A 27,980-nucleotide genomic window follows, 5' to 3' on the forward strand; every position below is an offset into this window, starting at 1 on the left:
TACAGACGAAGAAATTGGTTTAATCGTTATATTAATTAAAACAATTATTATCACATACTATGAATAAAATCGTACATAATAAAATCATATAAGCTTAAGTAAATTTATAAATTTTAATCATTTACGCTTTGTAATTATACTTTATATGTGATTTGGTTTTCATAAATCATGATTATTCTCATTTCACAATATATTCACGATGAAAGGATGTAAGTTTAAACGCCCAATCAGCTCACTGGGCTGTTATTTCAATCTCTGTAATTTCTTCCAAACATCTGATTACATTTTAGACATATTTTTTTTTACAGATTTTCAAAAGCTGGCGTCAAAGCTTACACAATTTAGGCACTAACGTTATAGTAACGAGGTTCACAGTTTTCTCAGTTTATCAATGAATTTCGCTTTGATCAGCTGCGAGTTTTAATGATCATCATAATTTTTTATGTAGGAAAACGCTCAAGGCACCTTTAAAATGGGTATGAATGTTTTTCTTTTCACTTTACAATTCTTAAGCCATATATACGTAGAAATTATACTGCTCTAAAATACTACTATATACAATTATGAAGATATCTTCCAAAATATCATATATGTGTGATTTTTTTCATTATAAAATTTTTTTTATCATCCCTTTTTATGTATATTGTATACTATATATATATATATATATACGTGTTGCACAAAAGATGCATGTAATCTTTAATTGTGGTTTTCTAAATTACATAGTATATTTGCGTTATTATAGACTTGCAGAACTCAATGTTGCCACACTCATAATCCAGCAAGTCGAAAAAATCTTTTCAGCGATGAAGAAACTTTTTTCACACAATTGATCCGACCAAATAATTATTCAGATTTGGGAATGTTCTTATGGGCGTTAAATTCAAGGTATACTAATGAGAATGAAAATTGGACAATTCGCACTGAAGTAATTTACATTATGTGTAGATGATGAATTTGGCTATCAGAGTTCATCGCTTGGAGAGTTTGAACTCATTTCACATGACTTTGACGGTTTGACAATAAGGATAAGACATGTAAATAAAAAACATTATTCGATTTCTCCTATCTATAGTTTTTTTTTTTTTTTTTTTAATAATAATAATAAAAATTAACAGATACGTTATGCTCGGTCAGATCTCGTATAAAAATTATTTCACAATAGTCAATTAGGGATCGTGAATGCACGTACATAGGTTTATTCGGACAAAGCTATAATGATAACGAATAGTATAAAACGTTCAAGGCACTTTCAATTTCATTTGATTCATTTTTCTTCATTCTCTTTTCTTCCCAAAAGCACACGTAGTGACTTCTAAGTTTATGAAAATGTAGTCGAACTATGTTTCAGTGTATAAATTAATTCTACACCACTCCCTGCACCTGATCAGATAAATGCGTTGGCTTAGATCGATCTCTCATTTATCTTTGTCAATATACAGAATACTAAGTTATTTTAGAGAAACCATAATATATTTTAACGTTCTTAGACGTTACGAAAATAAAATAAGGATTTGTGAGCTTAATTAACGAGACAAAAATCAAAGGCGTTAATAAAATGCTGAGAAAAAGCTTTAATAGCAGGGAACGTGTTTCTAGTTTAAAGTCTCAAACAAGACTGTTTTTACAATAATGTTGATTGACGCAGCAACCTTATTCTTTTTAAAGACATAAGAGGTTTATAAACGTCTTTTATCTACGATGACTACTCAAGATCATTAAAAGGGGACAAAACGGGTGATTTCACCCTTTGTTACAACATATAAATCGTTAGCTTCGGGATACGCGAGTACTATAATCTATAAAATTATTTTCGTCAGATTGGTTTAGATCGTGTAAAACGTACAAAGTACCCACATGTCGAATAATTGTAACGGTTATCATGAGACCCTACAGCATAAGATATTACGTACACGGCTGCAAGTTTCGTATAAAATAAAGTTGCGCGAAACGTGGGTATTCGTAAGTATTACTGCTAAGATCATATGCATACTAGTTTTCCATTTACACACATCCGATGCAAAGTGTATCATTCGTTTCATAAATTCAATCTTCTGACGACTTATATTCCTAATTGACATACACTTCCTTCCATTGACGATATACTATACCATAATATTCATTTCAGCTCTGCGGCTCAACATAATTATTATTCATAATCGTTTATATGCGGTTTAATTTTTGTTGGCAGATCGGCAGTTTCGCACAAACGCTGAGAATTCGGTTTTTCTAGCCAGTAGACTTGGTCCACTACTGTAGTGTATTCTATAGTATATGTACTGTATACGTTAAGTAGGAAGTTCATGTCTCTCTGACAGCCCGACTATCTTCACTGTCAGATGTTATTGTTCATTGTCTTGGTACCTCATTACATATGAATTGTTGCGGCTGTGTAACGTGCTTCTCCTCGCCGCCAACTCCATTGACTTGGTCGATACTGAAAAAAATATAATTACATGTAACATAAATGAGAGTCTTTTAATTCAGTTAAACTGAGGATAATTTGTGATTCAACTACAGAGAAAGAGCGATGCCACTTTAAAGGACCTCGATTCGCAAACGGAGTATCACAGATATACTCACTCTGATGAGTACTTGACCGGAGGCACTGTGTGGATTGCGATAAGCATATCCGCCCCACCCAATTAAGGCAACGATTAGCGAGACCACTAAGAGAATTCCGATTATTCCAGACACCCCCATAGTCATTTTATTCGTAGCTGCAAAACAGTAAATCAACGGTAGATATACGAAATTGAAATATGACTATGAGTCGTTGCTATAACAAGGATCACTCACGAGGCAAAGGGCCGCGAGCATTTGCTGTATGCATAATTTTTTGTACGTCAAATGTGTTGTTGTGATGGTCATGACTATGGACTTCATGTTCCTCGTACGTTGTGGCCGTTGAGGGTGTCACGGGACAGCTTTCCTCTTCCTTGATGCTCTGCTCTTCACATCTCTTCATAAGCCATTCCTGCTTGTAACGATCAATGCCAGTGCTACACCGGTTCAAACTTGGGCACCATTTGCATTTAAAGTCGATTGATGTATTCAGACAGTCGTTACAGTTGTCCATTCTCAGACATGTTGGTAATGCATGGAGGTAAATTACGGTCCAATTTTTTACTTCCTGGTTCATGAAATTTACCCTGTGATATTCGTAAATCGTCTTGCGTCGAACATCTGTCAATATTCAAGGCAGACATTTTACTTAAATTATTCAAGGCTGTTTATCTTTCAAAAAATTTGAAGCGGAGTATAAATTAGCAACAAAGTACTGCAAAGATATCTTGAGCAGCTGTGCCTGCGGAGAAAATCGAAGAGAAAAATTTGACAAGGAAAAGCTGCACAGATGTCCCTGCAGTTACAACGCACGAACATTAAAAGGCTGCAAGTATTAAATACTCAGATGCATGTGAATCTATTTTGAAACTTGGCGCAGACCCAGAGACAAAACTTTAAGTAAAGATTAATGAGTGTCAGGTGCTGCAATGCAAGTACGTATCTGACAAGTTGAATTTTGCCAAGCCAAGCAAACACTTTATAGCAATTATACAAAAAGCTCAAATAAAGACACGTATGTATACATTTTAGTTCTGTTGAAAGCGTTGCATTCACAAAGTAGTTTTAAATATAATTGGTTATCTATCAAATTCCATCGATTGACCGCAATTTACTCACAAAAGACAGTTCTGTCGATTATGTAAGCATCGCTGAGTCCGACTTTGACAGGGTGCAAATTGTCTGCGATTTTTTCAATGTCCAGTGGTATAGCTGCATAAACGAACACGATATCACCATTTTTGTGAAGAGTCACTTGGAAAGTGAAGTCTCCAACGTCTTGCTTCGTTTGAAGTGCCACTTTAGACCACTCCACAGTGAAGGCTGTGCCTGTAAATTTTGGACAAAGATTGGACTTGTTTCTTCGTAACCTGTAGCTTCTCCCAGTAAAAGACAGAGGGAAGAAATATCAGAAAAATCCAGTTACACACCATTATCTGCATATTTGACATAGCTGTCATTGGACAGCCTGGTATCAAAGTTCGCCATCAAAGGAGCAATATACTGAGTTGCGGCTAGCCAGCTGTGCACGTATTCGCCAGTGTACAAGAAGCCGCCTGTTGCTATCGTTACGTTCCTGACATCATGTCCGTAGAATGGAAAATCAAATGATAGCTTCACCGTCTGTGGGAGAAACAAATCTGTCATAAGATATTTATTTTCACTTTTTCATTGTAAAAACGAGAAGAATGTTAAAATCAAATGAGAATCAGACGGTATTATAGATTTATAAAAGTGCCAGGAAGGTAACCAGATAAACTCAACGGTCAAGCAGATCACATCACAAGCACAAAACTTTGTGATAAATAATTTCTGATCAGTGTATCTCAATACTTGTATCCTAGGGATGGTTTAAGAATTATTTTTTACCGCAGCTCTCCTATGGCTGTCACTGAGAAGCTCATTGACTACAAGCTGCGGATGATTGTCCATGTCGACCCATAACTTCTGAGCCTGGACCTTATCCGTGAATATCGTGCTGTTGTAATAAATGTGATGATCTTCCTGGGTCTTAGTGATATTATTCTGAGACAACGTAGTGTTTGAAGGATCTCCAAATTTACTAATGTTTATATCATCGCCAATCGAATCGTCCATATTTTTGGTTGTGTTTGTAGCCGAGACTTCAGTCTTGTTAACAGGACTCTCCAGAACAACCGGCCTCATCGTTGCGTTGGCCCATATTCTTGGAAGATCATGAATGAGATCCTAAATGAAGAAAAGAAACAAAATGAACTGAGAGTGCAAGGGTCATCATATTCACATACATAACTATTCAGATATGATCCCCCAACAACTCTTGCTGTAGTTTATTGTGGTTAATTATTGCCAATAATGTGATTGTCTAATAATATGCAATGACTCGCTGTAAATAACTCTAAGCTAATTTGAGCCAGACTTTGGATATCAACAAACACGTTATATTTGTTTAACTTACAACTGATTTTCCAGTAGCAGCATTCAATGGTTGCGAAACAACGACTTGAGACGTTGTAACCAACGTTGGCTGAGACGTAGAATTCTTGGTATTGTTATCGGTTGAGTATGCAACATTTTCAAAACTGCTGTTCAATTTCGCTGTTGTTTTCGTCGATGGTGTGGTTGCAACATCCAAAGTTGCGTTCTGGTCCGGTGCTGGTTCCGGTAAGCTACGCCGCACTCTGGTCGCTGGTTCATCGTAGAGGACTAAATTCACAGGCACTGCTGGAGCAGACCTCTTGTCCCAGTTCAAGCTTTCATAGCTATGGTAGAAATCTTCTGTAACAGATAATGAGAAAGACTTTTATTATCTTCATTATTTTTTATTTATATTAATGTGAGTGATACTTTGCATCGCTAATGAATATTTTCATCTGCACAAGTGTAATATGAATATTGGATAAATATAGTGATAAACCCCCGTGCATTGTTTCCTACCGCGATAATGATAAGACGGCGCGGCGCGACGAATATTTACGACATTTGTCCATCAATTAGAAAACTGTGGTCACTGTTGAAGGCGTGTTTCAACGAGTATGGTCACAGTTTCAAGCTACGAAACTGGAAAACAATATTCAGTAGAATTTTTCACGGAGATTTTCCAGCGCATGAAAAGAAATTTCTATTCGCTCATTTTTTATAGAATTGAAATACTACTTTGAACAATATGAGGAAGAAGAAAACTGTGAAGAAACGTTCGCAAATCAAGTTACAAAATAATCTCAAGCAGTATTTAAAATTCCCCCTGTTTCTTTCACATTGCATATTGTTTTTTATAATGTTGAAGTTCGTATAATGTCAATGTAAAGATCGTTATTTCAATACCTAGAGACTATCTGAAATTCTGTAATAGTGTGATAAAGCTAAAAAAAATAAGTACAATTTTTTAAAAATTATTTTAAACCTAAAAAATAGTCATTTTTTGTGAATGTTTCGGTACATTAACGTGAGTAGTCTCACCCTCGCATGTTTTTTTTTATCATTTCATTTACAGTAATTTCCGTAAATTTTAGCAACTAAAAATATAAGCAAGGATTTATCGAACAGGGAGATAGTATTCAGTTGATTCGAAATCTTCAGAAGTGAACATAACTTGAAATAAGAAGGATAACTGGAATGAATCATGCTCAACAATAAACAGACTTTCAATATATTTTTCGAGAATCTGGACTCCAGCCTGTAATTGGTGTGATGCGCCATAAAATCATGGTTGTCACATGAAACGCAAGACGAGCAATAAGATTGTAAAATCAGTTTCAATAACACAATTCATGTGTTCGTTCAGTTTAAAATCGTCAACAATCTTTCCGAAATTCTTCGTGTTGCCGAGGGCGGATATTTTCTATTCAAGTTTAGAGGCATTTTATTACAATAGCTCAAAAACAGAAAGCAAAGCGTACATTAAATTTTGATAATGTTTAGAATACTCATGGGAGAACCTATAACAATTTTATCAGTATAATTTTGAATGGTCCAGATTATTGTGAAAGAATTAATTGTTAAATAAGCGAATAAAAAATCAACTTTCATTATCAACTTTCATTGCCTTCTACCAAATCTCTGGCATTACATTATGCACAAAATGAAATAAATTTTTTTTTTTTGTTTCAGAAGTATCAATTTGTTAATAAAATTTTGTATATATTTTTTATTGCAAATAGCTCGATCAATTTTGCGATATCGAACTAATTTACGCTTTGTCACGGAAATCTAACACCGAGAATTATGATTATGCAGTTTTAAAAGTATTATATATACGAGACGTGACTGCAGATTCGTTCGACGTGGATCGGCTTATACCTATGTAGAATTCTCCATTGCTAAGTACACGTAAGTCGTATATGCATAAATAAGTGCATGACATGATACTTCATTACTTGGAACTGAATGCGGTATAACACATATAACAGAAATCTTGCAAAAAAATAAAAATAAACGCAAAGACAAAAATGTCAGCTAGTGTCTCTGAGGATCATGAATATGTTACTGAATAATTAATGCTATTAGCAGAGGGAATGACAAGAGAAAGCAACTAACTGAAAATTGATTTTGATGTCTTTGCCGAAACTTCAAGCCAGTGCCCCAAAATTTTCTCGTCAATGTCATTTAGAACAATAGTTTATTCTATGGACCAAAACAAAAATTTAGAATCATCAGAATTTGACCCTATTGGAAAATAAAATAAAATACAAAATGCAATCTCTTGAAAACGAAATTACTGGGAAGACCAAGACTTTTTAAACCAAGTTTGATCGTTAATTCGGAAAAAGTGTGTCAAATTTAAAAAAATACAAAACCTGTAGTTTCCTTAAAATTTTGAAAATTGATTAACAATGAGTCATTAAGTGGTAGAAACAACTATTACGCATTGAAATTTTTCAAGCGTCGTGTTTTCGGCTCGTCATTATCATCATTGGATTACGTATAAACTCAGATAATAGTAAACATAGTAACATAGGTGGGTGTATCTGGTTTATGGAAATCTCCTGTGAGTCAATAATAAAAAACGTAATCGGTCCGACGGCGATGCGATCATCAAATGAATATAATATGTCGTGCGTAACAAATTAACACAAATTAACAGCGAAGAACGTGAGTGGTTCAGGCATATCGAATAACGAATGATTGACTTTCCGTAAATGTACTGCAATACGCGTTACATGCAAGACAGTGCGAAATATTTAATTCAAATGTTTCACGAGTATTTAATGTAAATCTGCCTGAGTTTATGCAATTGAGGTTACATCAATTTTACTGATCGACATTTGTTTCATGGTCCACGATTGGAGAGAGTGAAGAGATTTGGCCAATCGTAATCAATGAAACAAATGCCGATCGGTAAAATGTACTCCGAGTTGCCTGAGCTGCAGGCGGATTTTGGTAAAATGTAGCCCGAATTGCATAGTTGCAGGCTGATTTACCCTGTATTAAATTGTATACGGAACAGTTCCATAAAAAAACTCTTCGTAGCATATGGCGATGTATGTTATGCACGAAGTATGCAAAATCTTGCGAGGTAAGAAAAAGAAATAATAAGACGTCACGAGATGTACGCATATATAACAACTGGAATTTAATAATTCAGATTGACTTCGCAACTCCAAATGTTCACTGCATGCTTCAGATATAAGTGTACATGAAGCAGGTACACGGACTTGTTCCTAACCATTTAGCGCGTATCCACGTAATAAAATACGGCACGTGAATACATTTCGTACATATAAGTATAAATCTATACCTATATATACACACATACCGTATGCTCTGTTCATACATATGTATAGCGAGTGCGAATTGTGTTAGAGGACGCGTTTGAAAGTGAGCCACATCTATAGAATGGAATGAATTTGCAAAACCCATATAAGTAGTTAAAACAGCCATCTGCTCAGATTCATGGAGAAATATTTTCTGAGTAAATCTTTACAGGGCTTGTACCATCCATCAATCTATCGATCATTGTAATATAACCTAACCTAACCAAACGCTTATATTTATATGTACATCGAAAGTCGTTGATTCCGTCGCTGAATGAGAGTTCGGACAAAGTAGCCTTCGCCACAGAGTACGAAGTGAATAATAAAAATAGATCGTGAAAACTTATACCTGTATAATAACATGCCTGAAGTTTGTGTTTCGTTCTGATTTACGGAGACTCGCACTACCTACTTTGAGTGAGGTTATGTAGTTTATGACTGTAATAACAACGAAGTGAAAAGCATTGGTTGTACCGACTGATGGGCGCACACATGTGCATGCCTTGCAACGTATATTTAAGTCCCGGTCATCGCTAGGACTTAAGAGCGTTGCACTCATCGTCAGCGAGGATATAATATTATAAGATGAGTTGTAACGAAACGATCGAAGCATCAAGTTTGCAAGTTTATTTGCAAAGATCAGTAATTAATCAATGATTAACACTTAGGTGATGTTCAGTGCAGGCTAATTTTCTCATTCGAGTTTTTTTTCACACTGCATAAATAACTCAAACGGAAAGATTAACAGCCCAGTATCATTGTGAGGAAAACAAAAATAAGTTCATATGCGGAAAAACACAGACTTTGTCGTTGTTTGTTATACAATTCGAAAGTTGACGTTTTTGGGAACACAGTAGAAACTATAGCGGACCAAGTAAACTGTCCTTTCTTCCATTTGTAAAGCTATCGCGTATTTTCATAAGACAAAGCATGACATAATATGTTGATCGTCACTGGGCTAGAGAATATCACGAGGTTGAACTTAGTAACGTTATCGTAACGAAACATTGAGAAAAAAATCATTATTTTCTTAATTTTATACTGATTTTTGAGAAACTAAGATTTGGAAATATGAGTGTGTTTTGTATTATTACGGTTTACTGAATTTAAGACAATTTCAAAGTTGCGAAATAATGGTTTTTTCTCAGCATGAATCGTCACGATTTTCCGAATACAAGTTACCCAGAAACCTGATGTCTACACATGACATTATGACCTTAATCGTGACTTTAATTTATTTTTCGTATATACGATAACGGGTGATAACGCTGCACCATACTGATAATCATCAGGAGAACAGACACTATGAGGATATGTCGAGTCCGCGGGCGTAGAAGATAATATAATGTGTATAAGTAAAACAGGAGATACGCACAATGCATGTAATCAATCCGCGTCGTATCTCACACATTGCACCGTGAGGAGCAATAAGACCCTTGAGAGAACAATCTCGCGGGTACATAAGGTCAAGGTCAACGTCAGCGACGTTTATATCCCCCTCAACTACACACATATATATTATAAGTTGCAACGAAACGAACATATGCCGTGTGTGAGTAATGATTGAACGTTGTACGTATAAAAAATTGATAATTTGTACGTACGTTAAAGTAATTGTAAGTCAATGCGAACTCTGATCTTGAGCAAGTTTAAAACAATATTGGGCATTTGATTCGTGCTACACAAATAATTTGAATCATCTGACACGTAGGTTTATGCACTTGTTTTTAAAAAAATTAGGACCAATAAAAAAATGTGAAAAGATTCGTCAATATTATAAAAGCGTAAATACGCGTGATGCATGTCCGTGACGCGTTATCGCGTCTCCAAATAAACGACAGTATAATTAAAATGTATACTCATCGTCTTCGATGAGTTAATATATGAACAATGATTGGACCTGGAATACATAAAGGCACCTACTGAACAAGAATATGTGAGTTCTTCACCCACCAAAAATTATTAATCACCTAAGAATAATATCATTAATAAATTTCAGGACGTATCTAATGTAGAAAATATGTACTAAATTACTCTTTTTTCGTATTCTGGGCAAAACCTCACTTGTAGCTCAGTGGATCAAAGACAGATAGATGATAATCATAGCGTAATATGTGGAACGAATTGATTCAAATTTATATCCCAAGAAACATTTCAAGTGTGAAAATAATGAAATATACTATATGAATGAAGTATAAACATAAAAAATTATTTGTATCCATGATACATGGAAGAAATAAGTGTGTTAAATAGAATGTTATAACGCGCAAGTAGCATTATTATGCACAGTGCAAGGTCCACGATCTCTGCAGCATGATCAAAAATAGTATAGCCACATGCTCCCGTTGCAAGAACGCCGGCGACACAGTAATTTGTCAGAGATATAACGAACCGTAGCACTTGTGCATTTATATCTAACCAAATAACATACATATGCACGAGGTCAATCTGTTTCAAGCGATTTTATCGTTGCCCGTCTCAAACATCTTGGAATGATAAATCATGTATATTTTTGGTAACTTTAGATCCAAGAGAAGAAAGTCATCGTTTACAATAACGACATGTAAGTGCCTTTGACTCAAGAGAGAATAAAAACATTTTAGATCAATTAAGCCAAGCGCATATTCATTACAGATCGATGCACTAATATAAGCCAAAGTTTTCTTTGATCTCTGAGGCAAAAAAAAATTATATATTTTTTACACGTAAATGCAGCGTACGAGAAGATTCGTTTGTAGTTTGTAAAGGCTAGGGTTACATCGTATAATGCCAAGAGTATAACTGCATGGAGTCTATACAAAACTATGAAAGAAGAGAAGAATAGAAATACAGAGCTGTATACACGTGTGTGCAGTCTGCAGATAATGTAAGACCCCGCGATTCATGATCCGGTGTTTTGTATTTTATAACGTTGGTACGGTTATGGTTATGCCTGTATAATGTGTTATATAGGTATACGAGACATATCAAAGTGTTGCACTTGGGGCGTTGAGTTCGCGCCCGAAGTGCATGTACCGTTTTACATGCGCACGCACACACGCACACACACACATACAACCATACACGAACGACGTCTCACGACAGCTTATGAAGAAACGTGAGCTGACGTATAGAAGCTACCAATTGTAAACAGATTGTAAATGGACCCTCATCCCGTCGTCGTCGTCGTCTCTGATCTCAAGGGTCTCCCCCGCTTCCTTTCTGCTTCTTGCTCCTTCGACCCATCACCCGATACACTCAAGTTAAGGATGCAGCAGCTGCATACAGACGATTGGCTCATGTCATGTATATACAGAAATAGAGAAAGAAAGGAGGAAAGAAAGTTCGACGACTTGAAGAACCAAAGAGCCAGAAGCCGACTCCACGTGCAGTGTACGTAATTTTCGAAAGTGTTGATAGATACAGAAGGCCTTGTTGTAAAACGCTGTTGTAGCTGCTGGTCCCTTCGTCTTTTTCAAACTTTATCATTTTCAAACACGATCGTTCCCGCACAATCTATTTGTGTATATTAAGATTATACAGCGAATTAAAAACGAACGCTGAATCTACTTTAATACATTTAAAAGTTTTTGTACTCTTTCGAAAATTATTCTGCAGCGTATAATATATTATATAAATATTACAACATTGGTCTATCGTGTACTTCAGGGCTTGTATAATAATTTGAGTACATGCCAAAATCTGCAGGGTCTTTTTCAGTTAGATTTTGCAGACCGTTGATTAATACGTTGATTATCGGAAATCCACGCAAATGAATAATAAATACACTTGCATAACCAAATTTCTACGATTTTGTAGTTTTAGCAACGATAAAATGTACCAAACGGAAACATTGAATCAATAATCACTATTTTTCAAATCTTAAATGACTTTGAAGGAGTCAAGTTATAGCAAAGTATGAGTAATATATTTTGCTTCAATACAGTTTGTCGAATTTCAGATAATCCTATGTATTAAAGTTGCGATAGATAACGATGTTTCTTAAAGTGATATAATCGCAGCATTAAAATTTCACAAGCTTAAATTCTCAACGCATTCATTACAGAAATTGTTCCAATTTTTGTATTTTCCATCTCGTACACATGCGATAATTTCTTGAATCAGACATCGTCGCTTCGCGATATACGAGACATTAACATTCGAGGCTACTTAACCAATTGAACCAATATTCATGTAGTAGGTATTTCTACGCGTCTTTTGGAACGTACGTCAAGGAGGCGATATAGTATAGAGGCTATGGGGGTTACAGAAAAAGGGATATCTTAGGGTTAGAAAAAGTGAGCCATTTTTGAGTGCAAATAAGGGTGGCGCTGTTAAACGCAAGTTTCCCGTAAGTGTAACTGTGTAACTGTATGTACTTCATATGCGTAACTAACACTGATATAGGATGCGTACAAGAATATCGCGGGGATAATGACTTGTTGGATTGACCCGTATTCTAAGGTTACGTTTATTGAGATTGAGTTAGTTTCGCGCTTGGCCGACTATGTCGCTGTAGGTTTCGCTGTGTTGCCAATATAACTGCCTAGTGTAAAAAATTAACCGTCTCAGATTCATTGTCCCCAAGTGTACATGCCACTATAACCCGTCTCTCTCACTCTACGTTTGTTTAGCTGAGAGAAAACGTATCGACCAATCAAATGTAGAGCAAGAGAGACAAGTTATATTGGCACATAACTCTGACTCACACTCTTTCTCGCTCCTCCGCCACACTTTCTGTACACGCGAGGCCATCTTCAATAACATATACTCTGAGCTGGCGCCTGAATTCCCAGCTCCGATAATACCCCCTAGAAATTGATCGTGTGTTCGACGCGGCACGGCGTCGAAAGAAGAAGTCTACAGTAGGCGAGTTGTCCGCGGGGTATTGAAACGGCGGCTCGGCGTGTTTCCGTTTAACGGAAACGAACAAAGAACGAGCGAGTGGTTACTGATCGGACCGAATCGGATCGCAAAGGGGAGGAACGGAGAAGGAGGGAGTAGACGAAGAGCGATCGAGATCGATGGGCAGATGGAAACGCGTGTGTACATACATAGCGTCTACGCCTTGCGTAGTGTTCCCGTTTAGGGAATCCGCATTTAAGGCACGCATGCATGGACGGATGAACAGACGCGTATTCCCTCTTAAGTGGTATAAGGCATTATACAATGTATGCTCAACGTTGCGCATGCATACGCAAGAAAGTAAATGTGTCAGAAGAATCTTTACGCCAGTCTTATTCTAGCTCCGATGGAGTTTACGAGAATACTGTAGTAGTCAGTTTTTACCGGCAGAGTACAGATTCACTCTTTTTATAATATATTAGTAAATCCTAAAAATTACCGACGTGAAAATGCCGTGCAGGGGATGCAGTTCTACGTCATGCGATACCAAAAATATTGAAAAAAAACCTTTATTTTGATTTGTAATGACGAAGGCCAGGAAACGCATTCCTGCAATAAATAGTAATTCAACTATTAATGCGTAAAATCAAATTTTTTCGATAATTGTATTTCGTATTGCATGTAGAATTGTGCGGCTTGTAGTAATAGTCGCAATAAGTGACATATTTTACTCTGTCGGTAAATACTGAAAAAAGCATCATCTCGAGGAATGGTTTGGCTGGCAGAAGTTGGTACTGTTTAATAATTACCAGCATAATCCCTGTGAATACTTTTCTTTCTTATGCACTAGTACACATTGCCAATTGACGATGAAAATTTGTTTATCTGGCTCGTCTGCTGCTGTTACTGCTGCACATTATATAGTGGTGCGAGTCTGTCGAGAATTTTTATTGTATACATACCACTGTCAATTGAGTTTAATCAAACCGAGGGCAGGCTGAATTAAAATTTATTATCACTGGAGCATCGTGGAGTTACTGATAAACAGTACGTTTCATGGGCCGCAACGAGTTTATTCGGAAGTTTATGTGAATATATATATACATATGAAAATAAAAATATGAAAAATGAATATTCACAACGACATGTGGACAAAACTGTTAAAATATAAAACCAGTATATCATTTCCTCTATTCAGCTTTCAAAAATTAAAATCCACATACTTGCTCCATGTGATTACGGGGATAATTTTCTCGCAGTATTACTTTTTCAATACAGAATGCAAATACCTAAATGTGCGAAATCCTTGAACAATGCTCACCACAACGATATATTTAATTTTGTTGCATGCAAACAGGTACGGTGTGTATATCATGTATATGTATATGCTGTAACCTGCGCCGTTTAAAAATTGGAAAATTTTCGTCGTCACTTCTGTTCAAATCATACAACATTGGTGTACATGGGTTGTGGCTTGCGTTACGTTATATGACGATGTATAATATACATAAATAATGTAAGTAACATAACACAAGTGCTGCGTGTAAAGATAATCGTGCGAGACACGAGATACAAATTTGTGAGGAAGTGGTTTACTAAGTGTGACGAAAAAAAAAACAATCGGGAAAAAAGAACAGATTAGTTATAAAATTTAATACACGCTGTACAAAATTACCTTATTATATTCAAATATAACTATACAAATTTTTCTCAACTGTGGAAATTTCAAGAACGCAATATGCATTGTGTAAACTTTTCCGCATAATGATTATTTACACGTGACGTATGTTTACATATACTATATACATATAGTATGTATCTAAAAGGATAATAAAAAAATGTGAAAAATATTTATGCGACACATGATTATAGCTTGTGAACAATAAAAAAAAATACACGCATGTAATACCGATTAGATACGTATAGACAATTTTCAATTCGTTATTTTATAGGTATGAATATTTTGCATGATAAATGTGCGAGTCTTATTTTCTTATTGTTGACATTAAAAAAAAAAAACCTTCACGGCTCACTTCTCCAGGCTTAATCATCACTTATGAACGATGCGTAGCGATCCAGACTTCACGATTGAAGAGAACAAACAAAATAAAACAGTGTGTTCTGCAAGTTCTAATTACACAAGAAAGGAATAATTTTCACCGTCATTCAAATCGTCTGTAGCACGATAATGATTACATACCTTAAGTGAAGGGAACGCGTGCATGTATATCACGTAATTTATATGAAAAAGATATTAACAATAAAAGATTTCATTGAGCCAGGACAATTCTTCGAAGCCTAGAATATTTCTTATAATTATTTAAATAATTAGGGCCAAGACTCCCTGTTTCTCTGCGCGCATTCCTCAAACTGTGTTGTAATATTATGTACACAACAAACACAACTACGTACGTTTAACGAGAGAATGAAAAGGCGAAAAATGAGATAAAACGCGGCCTTTATACCCACACAGTAACTTGTGGAGAGCTTCATTATCATCGTATCTGTACAAATTTAAAGCACCGTAGTGCAGTAGTAAGGTGAGGTAAGATTGTCCCTCGTTATAATATGGCTCGTATAATTCACCGGCCTGTAACTGAACTGTAGGCACGATAATTACCGTTGGCCTTTGCGTAACGCGTTGCTGCTGCTGCTGCTGCTGCTGCTAGGGTTATGTAAATCGAAGAAACGCCACAAAGAAGGAAGGAATAACAAGAATGTTGAGTACACGATGCAGAGGGAAAGAATAATGCAACCTGTGTACCGGATTATTGCATGGAAAGGTTTAAGTTTTACATTAAATGGCCAACTCAACATTACACGGTAAATCTACGCCTGGATTTATGCAATTCAGTTTACATTTCGCTGGCATCCCCCTGTATTTCGGCAACCGATGATTGTAAGTTGCACCGTTCGTCATTTGTCTCGTTGTTCGTAATTTGCTAACTTTTCCAACTCTTGCGACCAATCGTATAAATCACGAAACAAAAGACGACCGGTAACGAGACTGAAGTTAGTAACGTTATCGTTATGATTTGTATTTGTGAAAACCCGTTAATTCGTAATTTTAGGAATCTCTGAAATGCAGTAAATTATATCGAGGCAAAAGTAATTCATATTGTCAAACTCAGCCACTTCAAAGTCACTAGAAAATTGCATAACGGTGATTTTATTCTCCCAAATATTTTGTTACGCTAACGTTACTAACTTCAGCCTTATGATCGGTACTCTGTAATTAAGGTTGCCGAATTTCAGGCGAATTTCAACAAAATCTTATCCGAATTTGTTATATAAATGCAACCGGATGTTTACCTTAGTAATACGATTACAATAAGGAAAGAAATCGAAAAGCTGCAGCGGGAGGATTTATTTTTATTTCAAGTTTCGAAATATCTAAACTTTTCGCCATACGATGACTGTGCATTTAACGTATAACCGGTCGTCGAACGTTCTCGACTTATGATATGTATGTATATACGCATCAAGGAATCACACGACTGACACGCCGTATAATAAAATAACATATATATATATATATACAGTCTATCGACAATGACAGCTGCGTGTATAGATAGATAGACATACATATACAGCTCTCCGCAGATACGCAAATTCATTGAGTCAATCTTTCAATAAAAACCCTCGGTACGCCAACGAGTTACGTCGTCCTGATAGCCGAGCAACATCGCACGTCCCACATCTCGCATATTATATTATATCGCACACACGTGTGAGGTACGTTACATTAACACACGTATGCATACGTGTAAAACCTACAATTGGTGTAAACATAATTTGTAATTCATATGTTATGACGAAGAAGAGTTTTCAGTTGTTGTAATAAACGATTCTTTGGTTTTTTGTCTCTGCACGATCTAAATAGTCTACGATTATAATATGTTTAACTGGTCAATGCTGCATTCACACTTCATTTTATTCGATAATTTTTTTCGTTCTTTTCTTTTCTTCTAACTTCAAGCATATTTAGCATACGCAACACGTTTCCGGTATGAAAAATTCCGAACTCAAGCAGCTGATTCTGATATAGAAAAAAAAAGTTAAAGTGACCGTCATGCATAATAAAAATTATAACGTACTACCAAGTTATATATAAAATGATGAATAATAAATGGGAAATGTCCGACGAGTGAACCGACGTCCGTGTCGGAATAGGTCGGTTTACACAGGTTACGGGCATCGAAAATGTTGGATGTATACATCTTCGAGGAAGCTGAACCACCCACGTCACCTGCACCAGTGCAAAGCCTTGAGCAAGCCTTTTGTATATGTGTATGTAAGGGAAACTTGAAAATGCGCGGTAGTTAACGAATTTATAGCCACAGATAAAATGGTTCAGCGTATACATACGTTATATATGTTATAAGAAGGCGGGGGCAGCTCTTGCAACATATAAGGTGCGTATAACGTAATATTGCAGAGTATACCAATAATGTTGAACGGAAAAATTATGGCCTTGAAATTGATAACTTTGACGTATAAACAAATTAAACACTGAAAGATGTAATATATGAATATTTTGTAATTTTTGAATGACTGAGAGAGTAGAAAATAGGAGAAAATGTTTCAGAGTAATTAGTATCTATTGCTTTATTATGAACAATGAAATTTGGACAATTTAATTTCAAAATAGAAAATAATGATTTATCCTGAAATTGCATCGTTGCACATCATGTCCGTAGATACTTTTACTTCTCTATTTCTCTTGCTCTATCAAAGATTACAAATTTCCTATTAACAATTCATAAGTGTACAATTAGTTTCAGATATAAGAAAGTATTAGGTAGTTAAGCGCGGGTGGTATGTAATTCGAGACGACTGTTTTACCGACGGAGCTTCCGTGCGGTGACTAAACGGAATATTAACAAGAGACAAACCGTATCTAATGACCGTGTATTTAAACTTCTGGGGTTTCTTGTGGTTACGAGCCTTTGCTGCACGGGGTTTTCGGTGTTTTAAGGCTTTCGGGTTTCACGTCCGTTTTCGTCGTCTGCTTCAGCCCGTCGAGTTACAATATGCGGGCACGCATCGCACTCCGTCATGTACCCGGAACAATAACCAGTCCTCTGCTATACTTCCGGTATCACAGATGCTAGCAACGATATGCTTACATCCGTCAGGTTACTTATTACAAGGCATTGAAAGCGGGTCAGAAAAATCAGAGTTGGATAATTTTCAAGGTTCCACTTGGAAAAAATAATAAAAAAAAAAACAAAAAACCTTTCTCACATCGACATGTCAACTCGTGTTATTCAAATTTACTCCAAAATAGTTTCTACCACATACTAGAAAGGTTGTTTTTTTAAACCCTTTTTCTCTCTCTCATTTCCCAACTTTGACGCAAACGGAATCTATTCATTCAAGTTTATTCACCATTACGTGAATCACGTGGGATCAGAATTTTACAGCTGTGGGTGTGGTGTCATCGTATAATTCACAATCTTTTTCCTTTTTACGAACATTTTACGCTTGTGAAAATAAAATGAATCTATATACTTGTAAAAAGATTGGCTTGTTGAATAATGAAGCATTGATGAAGTGACTTCGACGTGATATTAACAGCGTTACTAATCTAAGATCAAGTTGAATGTCCCAGTTATTCATCCTGTCCTAATTACGTATTGACCTTTTTTGATTAAATCTGATTGAACCTTAGTTCTAGGATTACCAGAAAATAAATTTGTAGCGTTTAATCCTTTAGCAATTGGTTTTAGTCATGGAGAAATTCACAATTGGTGCCGTCAATTTATAATTTAGTAAAATAAAAAGTTCAATAATTGGGTCTAAATATGTCCATAACTGGTACACTTACCTTATAAGTATGTAAGTATAAATGTTTATTGATTACCCTCGTCTTGTATCATTATTATAATAGATATTATATAATTTATAAACATACACGTCTATAATGAGTATGAAGTTAGTAACGTTACTGTAACGATGCATGTTTACGAAAAATCGTTACTTCGTACTTTTAGCAATGTCCAAAATTTACTAAACCATGATAAACGAGATATAATCTTATTTTGAAAATCCAGTTCCTTCAAAAGCATTTTAAAATTGCGTAATAATAATTAATTTTTTTCCCCGATGTTTCGTTACGTTAACGTTACTAACGTCAGCCTCATTGTCTATTTGAACGAACTTCAACCGCTACCAATAGTCTATAATTAAAATTCTCTACTCAGGACAAACGTAGCTCGGAATTTCTCAGTAACAGTTGAAGAAAAAAAATTAAATAAATTCCTTCTGAATAAGGTGTTACGTATAGTTTAATAATGCAAAATACAAATTGTATGATAATGATTCGTCGACGAGTGTCGCAATGTTTATTCAACGTCGAAACTTCGTCGATTTAATAACAGGGCCTGGAAGGTTTATAATTACAGCGGTAAAATTCGTTGTTCAAATATCTAAATATAGTTACTGAAATTGTAGATGATTTGCAAAAAAAAAAAAATAAATAAATAAAATAAATAAAGATCTCCTCACAACCTTGACACAAGATAGAGAGGTTTATAAACGTATGTTTACATAATTCAAAACAGAAATGGAGAAATTACCGACGAGCCGTATGCTTGCTCTCACGTGATAAGATAAGAATAACAAATTTTCAGAGTTCCCTAGGAAGACATGTACAATGTATGTGTGTGTATGTGTACATATGTATACATATGTATGTATATGTAATAAACCTAACAGTTTGACGACAGGATGCGCATAGAAGATACTCATAATAATGATAATAACAATAATAATCATAATATTCGTTAGACAAAGAAGATTGGTGATTAACAAATGGCTTGGAACGCAAACTTCAAAACAAAATAAGACGAAAAGTGAGCTAATGGAATCATGCAAGTGTTTTTTCTCCATCTCTACATTTCGAAACAAAGGAGAAGAAAATTGAAATAACGAGACAAACTAGAACTTATCCGTATATAATAAAGACCAAAAAGAATTTATCGCAACAAATGAATTTTAATCGTAGCAAAATTATTGACGGGGAAAACAAAAACTTTCAAATAAAAATATATATATATAATAATAATAATAATAATAATAATAACAATAACAACAATAATAATAATCAAATTTACCGCAACTGCACAAACGAGACTTTTATTAACACAGTATACGTCAGCGTGAATAAGAACGAAGAACGAAAGTCTGCGGTTGTGGGATAATTGTTAATTAGTCACGGCGCTGCTATACCTACGTCGGTAAAAAAAAAAAAAATTACTCCATATTATTATACAGCAGCCTTCAACGAACGAATTGAATTGTTGGTGGGTGGTTCAAGTCATTATTATACCTCGTGACAGGCAGGCGGGCAGGCGCAACGTCTCCGTTTAAATATAACAGTATATTATACCTATGTAAAGTGTATTTTATATATATATTTAAATCTATATATATATATATGTATGTATAATAATAATCATTCGGCGAAACCAAACTGTGAAACGTCAATTTATCTTTCCCACAAATAATTCCGATTTACGGAGTTTCAAGAATAGTGACAAGAGGGAAAAAAAAACAACAATCAATTATTACTGTAATAATAATACCATTATTCTGTTGATTCCACGACGGTAATTTTTTATTTCCGTTAAAATATTGAAAAAAAAAAAAATAAATAAAAATTGTGTTGAATAAAAATTTAATTAATTTGATACGACACGTGACGTAATTCAATATACATATATACAAATATATTGTGTGTGTATATATATATATATACACAATATATATATATAATATAATATATATAATATACATATAATACTTGACATGTGACAATAAAGTTTGTAAAAATCACCGACTATGATTACATGACTAACGACAAACGACCGCTTTTACGTCATATACCGTGACATATATACACCGCCAGATAAGTGGATTAGTCCTATACATGCATATGTATTAGTATAAACGTAATACAGGAGGGAGGAAGGAAGAGATAAGAGAGTGCAGAGAGCGCCGGAGTGCACTAAACTAAACTTGCAATGAGAAGGTGGAGGTGGAGGTGGAGGTGGAGGATGAGGATGAGGAGGTTTACTGGCCCGTTACATCCGCCATTACTGCAGAGACTCGTCGCATCCGCCATCACGATATTATATACATATATATATATATATATTTGTAATATTTGCAATACTCGCGATTATTAAACGCACCTAACAACAACTTAAACGTATTTCAATATACATATAAAATAACGTAAATTTCTTACACATTATTTTTGATATGTGTATAATTTCATGCTTCAATCAGCGCGACGAAATATTTGGAGGGGGGGGGGGGGGGGGGGGGGAATAAAGAATTAAAAAAAAAAATAACAATAATAATATAATAATAAAAAAAGGAAAAAAAAACAACCGATCGATTCGTGTTTATGAATTAGTTACGTTTACACGATTGCGGTGTAGGGAGCATATCCTGCCCGGAAGGGGTATAAAACACACATTATACGTGACGTTAGACGTTTGCGCACAGCCGAAGCGAAGAAGCGGAAACGGCTACGACGAGACGACACAGGTATGAAAAATAAAAGTTATTGACCCGCGCACGCGCGTATTTTCCCCGTTGAAAATACTTGCCTGCCTGTTGCTGTTACGTAGAATATAGGGTATAATAGAAGTATCCTATACGGTATACACGGGTATACAGGCATATTATACGATTCGTGTGCGTCTGGTTAGCGAGATGTTAACGTATACGTACATCAGAGTGGTTCGACAAAAACAAAATTATTTTTTTCAATGCGAATTCCTCGTAATTAATGTTTTTTAGGATTGATAATGAAAAAAATCTACAAATTTCAGCTAGATCGGATTAAATTTAAAGATGTTGCTTTCGAGTTTTCGTATATATATATATATATATATAGACGAAACATATGAAGAGACACTTATTTGTAGGCAACAATATTTTGTAAAATATATGTACATACAAAAACTTATATTTTCTCTGAATTTAATACGATTATTTCAGCATTTTCGATTTTTTCAGGTTCTAAGTCGCGATAATTCTCAAAATATGCAAAATTGTATAAAATATCTGGAGACCTTTTGTTTTTGTTTTTGTTTGTTTGTTTTTTTTACAGAATATTGTTACCTACAAAAAAAAAAAAAAAAAAAAAAAAAAAAAATAGTTCTCTCCTGATATTTTTCAACTTCGTCTATATTTTCGTATACATGTAAACATACCGGCATCATGATATATACCTATAATATATCTCATTGTGCATGCATGATACCTGTAACAGATTACAGAACTGAAGACGATACTCGACGACGAATCTAATCGGCTTAATTAACTCTGCGTCGTGTGTTGCAGTATAGAGTGCCGGATTGAATTTAATGCTCACGATAATACGAGTTTACGTGATCAAACCGCACGAACGCGTCTCTCTACACACATCGAAAAAGAATAAGAGAGAAGATATTTTTTTCTCTTGTTCTTTCGACGATGATTAAATTGCTTCGTGCCAATTACTGTCTTACAGAGATATATATATATATATATATTTATTATATATATACACATTTCAAAATTCAAGTTTCAAAGATTGAAACGTCAACGAGCACGATTTTTTTTAAAATTTTTTTATCAGGCTTGCGACAAATTTATTCCACTAACGTGTTTCTTTTCCCCTCTTTTTTTCTGAAATTTATTACATATTTTGCATTATACATGTATCGGAGATTATTTCTTTTTTTTCCCATTTCTTTTCGCAACTCTTTGCTTTCATTTCTTTCGCTTCGCACAATCGGCTGATAAAACATTTATGTAAAAAGAAAAACCGTATCTGTTGATCAGATCGAATTAGACACACTTTTCCTTGCCTTTCCCTTTCTTTTTACCTGTACATACAATAAAACCAAGCAAGCGAATAACATTTGTCGCGATCTAATTTTCGGGTGAAAGTTCCGTCGGTCAATGGGATTGAAAATTTTTTATCTCAAAATCTTTACGGAAAATATTATGGTAAATAATAAATATCGCGTGCCGACGACGGCATGAAGATGCGCTACGCTGGAGGATGATGCAGGGATCGAGGGATGGGGGAAAAATCATACATCGAAACGTTCTATAACCGCGAGCCTTGCTGCTGATGCTGCCGAGTTCTCGTTTTTTTTTTTTTATTTTGTTTTTTGTCTGTCGAGACGAACGAGTCTACGAGTCTCTCGCGTCTATTTAGAGAACATCGGAGAGGAGCGAAACTCCGAGCATATTTCGACTGCAGAACAAAATGGCTATGATGGAGATGCAGATGATAACTGCAGAGGCGAAAAAATTGGTGACACGAATTAGGTTGTTGTTGTTATTATTGTTAATAATAATAATAGTTCTGAATAATCATCGAATTGTGAAGATATAAGTGAATGATTAGTCATCGTTGAGAGAGAGAGAGAGGGAGAGGAAAACTACAAGAAAAAATATTTATTAATCACACCGTCAGATTCTTTCAAATTACTTTTGCCCAATTTTCTGAACTCAAGAAACAAAGGGGAATATATATTTTTTGTTTATATCGGGTCGCTGACCGAAATATTTCGATTGATAAGCCCGTATATTATATATATATATAAGACGAAATCAGTGCTTGCGGTATTAAAACTTTAATTTAATTTTCGATAACAAAGATGTTTCGCAAGTGTTGTGTTTTTAAAACACAATTTCTTCATCATCTTGGAAGCACCGCACGATTATACATGAAATTTAAACTACGAGTAGGATATACGGTATAATTTATGGTCCGATTGTTGGCTACGATAGCTGATGAATAACGATACGCTACGGAAACTACGATCACAGTTACAATAAATTAAATATCATTTGTCGCCGTGCGTAAATAGTAAGATACAATATACGATATATGAATAAAATTTTCCTTACATTTTTACGTTCAATGTAATTTATAGATAATTATTATTGTTGTTTGTGAAATGTTTTTCAAACAATTATGTTATAACAAACACGGCCGAAAAGCTGCTGCGCCAGCTTACGATTTATTACGTGCGACATTCCACAACCAAATCCTGTTTGCAAATCCGACCACCAAATTTTTTATGTTTTCTCTTTTAAGTTCTTTACGTTATTCAGGTGTTAACAAAGAGATTTTTCGAGTATGAAAGATCTCTGACTTCAATTAATAGGGGTTACCGTAATTATTAGATTTTGCTTAGAAATTTTCCAATCTAATTAAATGATTGGAAACATGCCTTAAAATAGAAATGAAAACACGGCTTTTGATCGAAAATTTTCTCAATTTTTCGAAAATAATGAGCACTTTATTTTATTACATGTCATTTTTAATACGGAATTCAAAAAGTTAACGGTATAATGTAAGCTCTGCCATGTTCCACATTGTTTTCTCTGAAAATCGTAATTGCCTTTCTTAAAATTGAGGTAATTTCCGACGAAAATCATGTCTGAAAATTTTCCGCTTGTTTACGTCCAAATCACAGTTTCGGTTCAGATAAAATTTGAGGGCTTATCTTTCATTGTTTTTCACCGATATTACACACTGTGGTTTGTGGGTAAACGAGTGGAAAATCTTTCCGACATAATTTTCATCGGAAAATTTCCTCAATTTTCAAAAAAAAAAGAAAGAAACCGATTTTCAAAAAACGATGGAAAACATGGCGGAATTGACATTTTAAGTTTCACTTTTCGAATCCCGCGCTAAAAATGACAATCATGAAAAGAATTTAAAAAAAAAACATCACAAAATTTGGAGGCCGGATTTGCGTACAAGATTTGATGGAATGGCTCATGCAGAAAAGTATGCAAGTCACACGTATGAAACATGAAAGGGGTCTTCGTTTATGCACGCATAGCGAGGAGACGAAATTTCCAACTGTTCAAGGCTTCGACGGAAGGAGAACGAGATGATAAATAAAGAAAGTGCGAGTTTATAATCTTCGATATTGGGAGAAGGCAGGAGAAGCGACGACTGCAGTTCGGCTTTAATAAACCCGTCTCGGATTGTGATAATAACATTATGATGCATGCATTATAGGTCGAGACTTGAAAGAAGAGCCAAGGCAAATTTCAAAGCTACCCGAATCGCTGCGTTTGAGATTATATTATAATCTATATATTCATGTATACGCGAATGGTTCTCTTGGTAACGTGTTACTTATTATAATTGGTATAATAATTATCTCGGTTTGACCTTCTCGCTACTTCGAACATAAGTAACAAAAGAAGTTGAAACGAGATGATTACAGAGCAATTAATCGAAGATTATTATAAAGACGCTGTCACAATCCGCGAATGATACAAAGTCGAATTGTTCGTCAATTAATTAACTTTCGCCTCGACAGTTTAATCGTAAATTCACTTGATTGTTATTCTTATTCTTCATCTACTTCTCCTGCGTACATCGCTTGTATGTGTTCAAATATTTGCGTCGAATTTAGTAATGTTTTATCGGTCTATTGCCGTCCTTCGTAAAAAATTTTGTGCCATGCAAATGAGTTATTAAGACGATATTAAATAATAATTAATATCGTCTTAATAACTCATTTGCATGGCACAAAATTTTTATATTATATATAATATATATAATATATATATACACACCATATATATAAACCATCACCATTCCTATAAACAAACGAGGTTACAACGTACGACCTAATTATTGATGATGTGAAGTTTAAAGCAGGGATTGAAATTACAATATAAATATGTATACATATATACACACATATATATACTTTGGCACCGGACGTAAATGTAACGCTTTCTGAACACGAGGTAGAACACGATTGTCGTCGTCTCCTCTACCGCTTATCGTTGTTGTAATGATATTGTACAGGAATACGACAGATCTTCAACGTCGTTTACATGCATAGAGGCAGGTTATACATGGCTTATATCGATGAAACGAATGTATATTTATAAATTTACATGTACGTGTACCTAGAAGTGACAATGTAGATACTTTCACGTGCCTATGATAATTATTTTACATACATACTCTGTAAAGAAACGTTGACGACTTACGAGTTTCTAGCTGTATACAGTAATGAAATACGAACAACGAATTGGTAATGTGAAACAATTTTTTGTTCTACATTTAAAATGCAAACGTATGTACTTAATATTATGATTATGTTACGTGGATGCAGACGCAAAACGCGTTTCGTCACCTCCTTCGGTTGTCACGATTCATCATCGTTTGCATGTATTTTGAAACAATACATGTATATACGATATTCAATCTAGGATATCTAAGTAAATAATGATTAGTCAAAATGAAGATTAATATTTTTTGTCTATTCTTTCGTGGATATAAAAAAAAATAAATAAACCGATAGGACAAAGGACACAGACACGGCATAGGTGTATCATGTCAAGTGAACGTGTCGAAAAGATAGGTGAAAGAAAAAAAATTCAATGACACGCAACAAAAAAGAAGGTCAACAACGTGTGAGAGAAAAGTTTCTTGTTGTTACACACACGTGTTAAGAACACCATAATTGTATCTTCTTGGCGAGAGAGGGAAAAAAGAGAGGGAAAAAAAGGCAAAGAAAATACATTTACCAAGTACCGTTGGTGAATCGCTTAAATATGTATAATATCTGTGTGATCCGACGGCAATGAGATAAGTTTGTGAATATTGACGGAGTTCGGAATGAGACGTAAATAAAGGTGAGAGGTATTATTTTTAGTACTGGGTTGAATATACCGCCGAATAATGAATGTTTCTAAACTTATGCAGAGGCGGTGTGATATAACGGATGAGTTTACGGTAAACGCGCGGATAAAGAGTAGAGGAGGAAAAATACGAAGCGAAAATTTTACGCTACTTTAGTGTATCCGGTAGCTCATGGAGGAAAAGATTCATCAAGTATTTGCATGTGCGTGACTTGGGTTGTAATTTACATGAGTTTATCAAAAGTGTTTGTTAATCGTTCGACCGATTTTCGATTAATTTAGACAAAGATGTTGCAGAAGTGTGAAATTTTCGGAATTTGAACGTATCATCGTTAATTATCCCCAAGATCTTCAAAGAGTCCATATTTCGAATCGAGGAAACTTAACCGTAAGCGGAATGGCATTATTTTACATAAATTATTATTAATCAACGTGCGAATACCAAGTGGACAGTGGCTCTCAAATCTGTATGCATTCAACAGGCGATCACGAGTTTCGCACGGGTTTCATTGTCTATGACGTGTTTATAAAGATGCGATGATCACAGCGAATGCGCGATGGGATTTTGTAACGAGATTAAATTCCCGTGACGTATCATCACGCATATATACATATGTAAAATGTGTCTCACCTGACGTGTCAGCCGCTGAAACGACGAGAGAAAATCCAAGGGATGCAGCAACGAGTATGACGAATGAATAGCGCACATAACAGCACGAAGAAGAAAACAACCACCGTGATTCACGCGCCATATTTCTGCCTCGGATTTGCAGTTCCTGTTTATAATATTACAAAGAAAAGAACAACTTAGCTCTGTCCGGCTATTTCTTCGTTTTAAACCAGCTCACAATCGCCCTTCGACTCTCTTCTCGGCGTAAGGACGAAACGTTTTCACGAACGAATTTCAGACTCGGTAAGTACGTAACGAATCACCGGCTGCCGTTTTACGGATCTTCGGCGATTTTTTAGCTAGCGCCGTTTTAAAGACCTCGGGACGCGAGTATCGTGCTATCCGACCGACACCCGAGACGTATACAACACAACTGGTGCGTAGGCCCTCCCTCAAACCGGTACGGCGACCGAGTTCGAACACAGCATGTCGGCTCACTCGGTACAACTGAAGTGAACCGAAGGCAACACCGTCGTCTTTGCTCCGCGACCCTC

At 35.3% G+C, this 27,980-nt stretch overlaps 1 protein-coding gene across 1 annotated transcript; it reads right to left on the minus strand.

Annotated features, from left to right (window-relative positions):
- On the minus strand, positions 1 to 27,973 carry LOC124180406 (plexin domain-containing protein 2). The gene is made up of 8 exons (XM_046565872.1): positions 27,448 to 27,973; positions 5,003 to 5,322; positions 4,435 to 4,761; positions 3,996 to 4,188; positions 3,685 to 3,894; positions 2,800 to 3,186; positions 2,584 to 2,720; positions 1 to 2,437 (listed from the first exon to the last, which is right to left on the minus strand). The coding sequence occupies exons 1-8, from the start codon at positions 27,566 to 27,568 to the stop codon at positions 2,369 to 2,371; spliced, it is 1,764 nt and encodes a 587-aa protein (XP_046421828.1). The 5' UTR covers positions 27,569 to 27,973; the 3' UTR covers positions 1 to 2,368.
- Between the last annotated feature and the right edge of the window lie 7 nt (positions 27,974 to 27,980).

Source organism: Neodiprion fabricii, chromosome 4 (genome assembly GCF_021155785.1).
Source record: "Neodiprion fabricii isolate iyNeoFabr1 chromosome 4, iyNeoFabr1.1, whole genome shotgun sequence".
NCBI classification, from domain to species: domain Eukaryota; kingdom Metazoa; phylum Arthropoda; class Insecta; order Hymenoptera; family Diprionidae; genus Neodiprion; species Neodiprion fabricii.